At 41.1% G+C, this 10,000-nt stretch overlaps 2 protein-coding genes across 3 annotated transcripts in view; both read right to left on the bottom strand.

The window, feature by feature from the left end:
• LOC125037363 overlaps positions 1-8,626 on the bottom strand; it is a 9,352-nt gene extending 726 nt beyond the window's left edge. The window contains exons 1-6 of one of the 2 annotated variants that reach the window (XM_047630471.1): positions 4,824-8,626; positions 3,616-4,299; positions 1,778-2,431; positions 1,429-1,647; positions 390-569; positions 1-228 (exon numbers count right to left, since the gene is read on the bottom strand). The exon at positions 1-228 is cut by the window's left edge and continues 726 nt beyond it. In XM_047630471.1, the coding sequence (XP_047486427.1) occupies positions 1-228; positions 390-569; positions 1,429-1,647; positions 1,778-2,431; positions 3,616-3,618 (1,284 nt within the window). In that variant the 5' untranslated portion in view covers positions 3,619-4,299; positions 4,824-8,626. The remainder of the gene's footprint in view (positions 229-389; positions 570-1,428; positions 1,648-1,777; positions 2,432-3,615; positions 4,300-4,823) is intronic. The other variant, XM_047630472.1, reaches the window with a different exon arrangement.
• A 791-nt stretch (positions 8,627-9,417) lies between these two features.
• The window catches only part of LOC125037365 (von Willebrand factor A domain-containing protein 5A-like), a gene marked incomplete in the record, with an annotated part of 2,885 nt that continues 2,302 nt past the window's right edge, over positions 9,418-10,000 (bottom strand). Inside the window, 2 exon segments of the mRNA XM_047630474.1 lie at positions 9,418-9,600; positions 9,653-9,876. Of these exon segments, the coding sequence (XP_047486430.1) occupies positions 9,700-9,876 (177 nt within the window).

Genomic DNA, 10,000 nt, shown 5'->3' with positions numbered 1-10,000 from the left:
ACCTCCCCTCACGCATTCACCTGGTTTGCCCTTGTTCACGACCTTCAGAAGTCTGGTGCTGGCATAGGATGGCCCTTCCTCGCCCGTGCACAGCAGGCGGAACTGCTTTCCACGTGGGGTGTCAGGGATCAGCCGAATGTAGAGCCGTCTCAGAGTAGAACCTGGCCAAGACATCTCCAGGAAGACCAAAGTGGAAGCACTCTCCACATGATTTAGCAATTCATTATACTGTAATGATAAGTACATGATACATACAATTCATTATGTATATTTAACACATGCTGGTATTTCAAGACAACATTCATCTCGATATTATCAGTATGATACTCATGTATTATTCTAAATAGTTATTACAGTTGGAGTTCACGTGGACTAGAAGCTCAACTCACAGGGACAATGTGGGTATTGGTGGGAGGGGGGTTGTCCTGCAGGTGGTGAAGGCAGAGTGTGTCATTGTGCAGAGACACCCTGGCATAACGTGGGTGTCCAAGGCTGTGCTGAACAGCAACCACCTGCCCACATTCCACCAGATGCTGCACAGGCATAGCCAGTTCACGAAGACTATCCACCTGTAAGCATGCAGCAGGTGGTTTTCAATTCATATGTTGTTTATACATAGTATCACACTCTAAAATCCATACAACACTACTTAATGAGGTGTTATGAGTGGAAAGATATCTCAGTATTACTTCTGACTTTAATATACACAACAATACATATATCACTGCCATGATCCTGTATATGCTGACAAGTATACACATAACCTAAATGCCTGAAAATAACAAGCATTGTTACTTGGTATTCTCTGCAAAAATATCAGTCCTTTTTAAAGCAATATTTCAACATCATAAGAAATAATTTCATGAAGCACTAGAAATTATAAAGAAACAAGTGACACATTTTTTTTAATGACTTATAATGCATATTACAAAACCACTTTGTAACTTATCTCATATATTACAATTTCCTATTAACCCATTGCCAACAGGCATGGCATGTGCGTACATGCCATGCCCACTGTGAGTTTACTTGTTTAATTGTTTTTCCACATAGATGGCTGCACTTGTACTGAGGCACCAATGAGCCAATTACGAGTACTGCCTGTCTCGCCCGTTCACCTTTTCCTTTATTTATGAAAATATTTAAGTTATCTTATTTTGCTGTTACTAATGTTATAACATTATGGTATTTGTAATATTTATAATAAAAATACTCTCAGCATTAGTAAAAAATATGTTTTTCCCACCAATTTGCGGAAAGGTGAAATCAGGTAAGGTTACAAGGTCTACTAACTAAGCACTAGTAGAGCCATCTAAATAAATAAATAAAACATAAAATAATAAAAAATGAGCATAGCATTTTCCCCATTTTTTATTCATTTTCCCTGGCAGCATTGGGTTAACAGAATAGTCAAGGCATCAAACTTACCGTCAACGGTTCCATTCCAACAAGGTTATGAAACCTGTGGAGTATGCTTGGCAAGGGCTGAGCAGCAGTCTCTGTCTCTCCCGTGGTAATGACAGCAGGAGGATCTCCAAAAAGGATGGATACAGCACCTCCATCATCAGAAACGAGAATTGGTGAGCTTGTATCTTCTCCAGTCTCTTGTGTTATCATCTTCAGGGCCTTCTTGGTAGATGTTCGGACCTGAAATCAAATCCACAGTATGAAAAGCTAATGTTCAAGTCCTTTCCCAACTTCATATCTTTATTCACTGTGCCATCTCAGGAAATGATTTATCTGCATCTGAACAGCAAGACAGAAAATGGATCCCCACCTTGACAGACCTATAAACAGCAGTGACATTTGGGAAGACCTCCTGGCACTTCTTAGCCCAATCATCTGCCGCGACACGACAACACTCGCCATCATCTACTGCACCCACCACCTCTTGAGGCGTTCTGGCTGCTGCTAGGGCCTCTTCTGCCAACAACAACATCTGCTTCTTATCTTCTCCTTCCCCAAGACACACTGAGGCACACTCTTCTTCTTTTTTCAAGAGCTGCTGGATGTTCCTGTTAGCCTTTATCAGCGCAGTGAGTTCTTGAACAAGGTCCTGGTGTTCTACAACCCATTCGCCTAAGCTATTCTTGTACTTTTGGAGTTGAAGCAGCATATCCTTGCAGCTCGATAGGCTAGTCTTCAAAAGAGCCATTTGCTCTTCTTGAATCAGGATGATCTTTCTCTCCTCTTCATGAGACCTCCCACCCAGGGTTGACATCCTCATCTTGTTTATCAGTTCTTCTAGCTCGTAAGCAAAAGGGAAGTTTGTTACATCCGAGCAGGTGTGCCTGGCTCGACAGTTTGGGCAAGTGAGCATTCCTTGCCTTATGAGGTCCTCAATGCAAGAGGAGCAGAAGCTATGGCCGCACGGAAGATTTCGAGGCCTTTTCTCACAGTCATTATAGGCGTCTAGGCATACTTTGCACTCCTTTAAGAGAATGTTTGCATTTAATACAAATAAAAAGTCCTCTTTCATGAAAGCATTGGAGATATTGCATTCAGTACGAATAAAAGGTCCTTATTGATTGAAAATTTGAAAATAAGAATTGTATTATTATAAAATACAACGCATTTTTGTGATGATTACAAAGGATTAGATTTTCAGCTATTTTCAATATTTTCAGAAATACATGTGTATGTGTGTGTGTGTGTGTGTGTGTGTGTACACATATACATGTACCTGTGCATGTTTGTGTAAAATAATAATAATAATAATAATAATAATAATAATAATAATAATAACAATAATAATAATAATAACAATAATAATAATAATAATAAACAGATGAATAATAAAGGTAATATTAATCATAATAACAATAATAATATTAAAGAAAGAAAGAAACAGATTTTTAGAATTCCCTTTCCCATATTGAAAATGAAGAAAAATGTGGAAAAAATGCAAATCTAAACATCTTTTTAGTCTAAAATACATAATAAGTGTCCTTAGGATACCAATGAAAATCAAAACTTCCTTCTGCTCTTCTATGCAAAAGTAAGAAATGAACCGATATCTAAAATAAAGGAATTAAAATAAAATAAATGAATGAACTAAAATAAATGAAAGAACCTATGTCTAAAATTATCTCTATCTAGAGAGTTAACATTATTCATTTTGTTATAAATTAATTTCAACAGGGTCTACAGCACCAACAAGCATTTATATAGATATGTAATGAGTATATTAAAACTGCAGTTGAATCACCTGGTACTTTTAAAATAAAGTCATATGAAATTCCTCATTTCCAATTTACTAGCAAATGATTTTTTTTTTTTTTTTTAATGCAACTACGAGGTGAGAATATATGACTTCTTATCAAAGTTATGACCCTAAGGTTTAATCATTCTCAGAATGCCTCTGCCACAAAGCTTTACAATAAGACTATGCTATGCTCTTATATTTAACTTCAAGGAACTTGGAAATGTCTTTTGATATCTACATCTGTACAATACATCTCTTTCTTTTTTTCTTTTTAATACTGTTATTCTTTAATTTTTGAAAGGGGGGCCTGGCATAATATAAGATAATATATACATAAGAAAGACATTCTTATTCTTAAATCTACTTTTGATTAATCTCCAAAACATCTAAAGCGCAGGTTCATCTCTTACCATTCTTCCTTCCAAAACCTTTCAGGATTTTCCTCTGAACTGCATCGACTGATGCGTTGCTCAGCTCTGTTGGTGCCTAAGCCTCGCCACTTGCCGCCATCTCCTGTCAACCGCTCTGAAATGGTAGTTTACACTTAATGCCGAAATCTTTCATAATATGTCGAGATGGGTGCGGTTAAAAGGTATTCATATAGTGACATCAAATTGTACCACTGTAATACAACTGGTCCATCACCTTTCTTGTTTTGTGTGGACTCATTATCTACCTTTTATAATTAGCTCTACATTAATGATGAAATTAACCTAACTGATGTTTGGACCTCAAGTGAACTAATACTGTATATTTGTTCTTTATTATTATCATTGTAATATAAATGTATTCATAAGTTTCAAAAGACTGACTTGCTGAAATGTAATGCAACCTACATTCATTTATCCAAATATCAAATCATTTCTTAATTATCAATATATTAAAGTTACTTTAAAATGACTTTTAGAGATTCATCATCGCATCTTTCTGCAACAATACCAGTATGCAATTTCCTGCCCGATCAAGCAAAATCTTAAGGAATTAAGAGATACTGTTTAAATATCTTAGCTTTGTCATTGTTGAAATATCTATTTAAGTAATTATTTCCAAAGCAGCTCTCCCTCTGCAAGTGTTCTCCATGCCTGTTGGTGGTCCTGGAAAGGCCAACAAATCTCCTTCACACATTGAACTTGCAGACCTCTGGTGCAACCTTGCAATCTATCACCTAATAAGTGTCAGAATAGTCAGAATATAAACACATTGACAGCGAAAGCTGTTTCATAAGTTTTTTGAGATGAGCAAAGCATGGAGGCTGCGGCCAGAGTTACTTGACCTTATGACCTTTTTTTTATGAGAAAATGCAAATGAACTTGCGTAATTTTTGTCTTTCTTGTTGAGACAGATTTGAAATCTTGCGTTTCTAAAGCCAATTAAGGATCTCGAGGCTAATAATCATTCATTAACAATATTCTGGATTAAACTCAACATCTTTATAATATAAATGAAGATGAAAAGGTGGTCACAGTTCGTTGAAATAATTTTAACCATGAAATGTAACTCACAACTAAACCCTAGAAAAAATAATAATAATAAATAAACGAAATTAAAGCAACATCAATAAATATATATTCATAAACACAGGATCAATAACGAGCAACCAAATATCAAGTTCTCACACTTTTGCCGTTTTATACGCGAATTTCAGCTTCCTGTCTTTACAGATTATGCAGAAGGAATGCACGCGAACGCTGCCACACCCACCACGAGGCCGTCAGCTGATCCCGTAAACAACGACGGATCAGCTGATTCGGTAAACATTAGGAGATCAGCTGATTCAGCAAACATTGGGAGATCAGCTGATTCGGTAAACATTAGGAGATCAGCTGATTCGGTAAACAATGGGAGATCAGCTGATCCCGTAAACAACGACGGATCATCTGATTTGGTAAACATTGGAAGGTCAGCTGATTCGGTAAACAATGGCAGATCAGCTGATTCGGTAAACATTGGAAGATCAGCTGATTCGGTAAAACAATGGCAGATCAGCTGATTCGGTAAACAATGGCAGATCAGCTGTTTCGGCAAAATTGGGAGATCAGCTGATTCGGTAAACAATGGCAGATCAGCTGATTCAGTAAACAATGGCAGATCAGCTGATTCGGCAAACATTGGGAGATCAGCTGATTCAGCAAACACTGGGAGATCAGCTGATTCGGTAAACAATGGCAGATCAGCTGATTCGGTAAACAATGGCAGATCAGCTGATTCGGTAAACAATGGCAGATCAGCTGATTCAGTAAACAATGGCAGATCAGCTGATTCGGCAAACATTGGGAGATCAGCTGATTCAGCAAACACTGGGAGATCAGCTGATTCGGTAAATAATGGCAGATCAGCTGATTCGGTAAATAATGGCAGATCAGCTGATTCGGTAAATAATGGCAGATCAGCTGATTCGGTAAACAATGGATGATCAGCTGATTCAGCAAACATTGGGAGATCAGCTGATTCAGCAAACATTGGCAGATCAGCTGATTCGATAAACGATAGTAGATCAGCTGATTCGGTAAACAATGGCAGATCAGCTGATTCGACAAACATTGGGAGATCAGCTGATTCGGTAAACAATGGCAGATCAGCTGATTCAGCAAACATTGGGAGACCAGCTGATTCGGTAAACAATGGCAGATCAACTAATTTGATAAACAGTGATAAATTAACTGATTCATTAAACAGTGATATATCAGCTGAGTCGATGGGCAGTAATGATCAACTGATGCTAGACAACGACATAACAGCTGATTAAATAGTTATATATGACCAGCTGATCCGGTAAACAACAGATCAGCAATGACCGTAAACAGAGGCAAATCAGCTGACTGAATAGACATGATGAACAGTTGATGCTATGAACAGGTGAATAACTAATGAAATATGATCAGTTGTTCCAGTAAACAATGACAAATCAGCCGGCTCGATAGACAGATGTTGTACATCAACTGATACTTGATTCAATAATTCATCTGAGTGAGTAAACAGTGGTCAGCTGATTTTGTAAACACCTGATCAGTTGACTAGATAAACAGTAATAAACAGGCATGCAGTAAACAGCAATAGGTCAGCTGAATCTGTAATCAACAGATCAGCTCGCTGGATAAATAGCAATACTAGATAATTCAGTAAGCAATGACATATCGGTTCGTTCTATAAGTGACAATATAGAGCTGATTGTGTTAACAATGAAGATTTACTGATTCCATAATCAACGGTTGATTAGCTGAGTGGCAAAACAATGATGATAGCTGATTCTATAAAGAAACCACAGATCAGTTGATCAGAAAAGGAGAAATGATCAGCTGATTCAGTCTGATTGGCATGGGTGTTCAAGTATTATCATACCCGGACAAATAGTTGGCCATCAGCCCCTCTTCAAGAGATGTCAAGGAAAGGGAGTAGACAAGCCTGAGGTTGAACCCCCTCAAGGTCCAACTGGTCCTCAAGCTGTCCTCTTACAGTGCCTTCATTAGAATGTGGCCGTGGGGACAGTGGCCTTGTCCGATGACAGCAGGATATGACACGAATTATTTTCAGGCTCTGTTCACTCAATCCCAATACCCTTCCGACCTGACCGGCAACTCAAATGCATCAGACGAGGTCACCGGGGCTTGGAAATGTGGTCTTCCAAGTTCTGCCGAGACCGCAATAGCATTCGAGAGCTACATGTGGTTTTACTCACCTTGTCATCGAATCAGAACAGACCCCAACACAGTGCACAGGAGAGAACTTTCTCTAGGGAAAAGAAGATTCATTTATGGCTCCGGCAGGTTTTCTCTATCCTACCTTTGCGTCCTTTGTATATAGGATACATGCAGGTTTCATGTATCCTATAGGTCATTGCACTAGCTCCAACATATGAAGCATGAAAATTACTTATTCATTGCAAATAGTATCTCGTCACATCCTTCTTTACATCGTTTCTAAGGAGCTTTGTCGTTCAAGTTATGAAGTTCTTATCTCTTGTAGAGTTTAACCTCTTTCTATCTCAAGTGAGTCCTTGCGGACTGTCTCCCTTAACATATTCCTCTATTTCTTGATAGTTGAATTACTGAAACGAGAAATTGAATATATGACACTTTTATATATAATTTTCCCTGTTCAACCTCCTGACTCTCTGCCTGTCTCTGCCATTGGTGTACTCATTTCAGAAAACAGCAAAGCTACTTTACGAGAAGGGACGTAGCTTGCCACGACACACATCGAGCACCAACATGACACGACGCGATCAGGAGGATGTTGTATGGGTCCGCGAAGGTTCAGCACCACCACATCAGCAACACCCTCGCTCTGCGCCAGGCATCCAGTGACAACCAACATCAAAGCGAGAACGGCGTGGCAAGCCAGCCCCGTCAATCCTGAGGCAGTCGAAGTCGCCACCCAAGGCCCTTCGGATAGTCAGACGGTCGGTTGTCGGCATGTCGAGTCTGCTCATATGAAATTATTCCCTGCCTGAGCACAAGTCCAAGTTCCTGCCCTGTCGAGGATGTCGGGTGGGTGCGTGTGTCGAGGGCATGAGGGTGGTCAGATGCCTCCGAGGTCACGCCCTCTAACTGCTGTGGATGACCAATGAAGGCGGCGTGCCCACAGCATATGCGTATACACATATATGCGCGTACACACATATGTACGCGTACATACATATACACGCATACACTATATGTACGCGTACACACATATGTACCTAAGAGAAAGAAAGTTCCTCCCCAGCCGACACCTCCAATAAAAATGAGCTTCCAGCCATTACAAATATGCAGAAAAAGAACCACAGGAATAAAGATTCAAAGAACACTACAAAAGCCTCCCAAGAGACGATCATCTCCTTGATGAAGATATGACTCTCCTGTTAACTGCTGTAGTCACTGCAGTAGCAACAGCTTTGGGGAGCTCGAGTGAGGAGGCGGAGACGGCAGTCACTGTCGCCATAACGGCAATAACCCAGACTGTTGCAATCCTGGAAGGGAGGAAACTGGACAGAGCTAAATCAGTCCCTACTCCACCTCAGGACGAGACCTCCATCCCTACCTCACAGGCAGAACCGAAACAGGCTGAATCTGTGCAGTCAGTGCCAGAACAGGCTGACCTTAGCCAGGTACTGCCAACAAAGGGAAAAAACACAAAACCTGAAAAAGCCAAGCCAACTAAGTCACCAAAGGCTCTCTACCTCCCAGTGGATCCATAGATAGCATGACAAACAGTCAAAAAACAGATGGAGATCCCTCAATCAGAGAGGGCAATCAGCACAAGGGAGTTGTCAATCTCCGACATGTCAGATACCATTCATGGGGAAACAAGCTCTGAATCCGAATATAAAGACGTCTCAGATGTAACTAACGCCAAATAATATCATGACACACACAATCTAAGCACGCGCGCGCGCATACACACACACACACACACACACACACACACACACACACACACACACACACACACACACACACACACACACACACACACACACACACATATATATATATAAAGTGTTGATATGGGCTGTTCTGACAACAGGTGCTACCACGAGAGGGACATAAGACGATGGGGACCAACTAATGTATTCCCTCTTCGATAACCTTTCTCAAGAGGGAAATCCTGAAAGCAGGCTTACTGAATGAGGCACATTCACTACAGCAATCAGAGTCTGTTCTTATGACACGTAATTGCGTTCGAGGCAGCACTAGACGAGACAATGTCTTGAATTTAGGTTAAAATACATTACTATTCAGATTATAAATTTTATTCAGCAATACAAATTTCTGCTGCAGCAGTGTTACAAATCAACTTCCAGCTTGAAGTTCTTCAGGAAAAATGGCAACACTTGAAGACTAAAGATATGGGTGCAGTGTTTGCTAATGCAGATCAAAAAATCTTTATCGCACATAAAACACACAAATCAGTCCTTGCATTTTGAAATAATACTGGTCTCGCAAGCTGATATATCAATTCTCAAATATTCCTTGTGAAATTCCTTGTGAAATCAAAGTGTGGCAATATCCACATCACTGACAAATGTAATTACAGACAAATAGTAAAAATCACAAGACTGAAATAAGTACTGATTCACTTCAAAGGCATAAAACATATCCTAAATAAGTTGCCGCAGGTCTCCTGTTACTCTCAGCACCAGCCTTTACGCCGCGGTTCCACCTGCCTCGCCTGCTTCTGGAGCCAAATTCAAGTCGGAGATTGACCGCCTTCAACCATGTCTCCGACGCCGTCTGCGGGAGCCAGGCCACGGCCGCTCTCCGCCCGAATCTCTTCTTTCCTTCGCTGGCCGTACGTGATTTGTAGTCTGCTCTGTCTTGGACATTTTGTTGAAGCCTGGAGGAAGTGTAAGCAAAGGCAACGAAAATGGGAGGTGGCCCGCAGGCGCTGCATCTCGAGTGGAACCACGGCTTAGATGTCATGAAAAAGACTATTAATATGCTCCATAAATACTTTCCTGCGTCTAGCTTTCTGGAAGAAGCCCCCTCCCTCCCATGCACCCAAGTAAACACAGCTTATGGGCGCGCCTCCAGCAGCGCACGGGCGGCCTCGGCGAGCGCCTGCGCGTCCTCCTGGCAGCCCGAGAGGAAGGCCCGCGCCTTCGTGGCCAAGAGGCTCCACTGGTCCCGCGCCTCCGCGTGCCGCTTCTCCAGCAGGGCCAGCGCCAGGGCCGTCGCCCACGCCGCCTCCGTCTGCGGACAAGCACAGGAAGCATTTTTTAAAAATCTTATCCGAAGGATATGCGAGTGTGTGTGTGTTTGCGTGTGCGTGTGCGTGTGTGTGTGCGTGTGCGTGTGCGTGTGTGCGTGTGTGCGT

The sequence above is a fragment of the Penaeus chinensis genome, chromosome 23 (assembly GCF_019202785.1).
Source record: "Penaeus chinensis breed Huanghai No. 1 chromosome 23, ASM1920278v2, whole genome shotgun sequence".
Lineage (NCBI taxonomy): Eukaryota > Metazoa > Arthropoda > Malacostraca > Decapoda > Penaeidae > Penaeus > Penaeus chinensis.
Note: the sequence above shows the minus strand (reverse complement) of the source record. Positions and strands in the feature narration are given on the sequence as shown.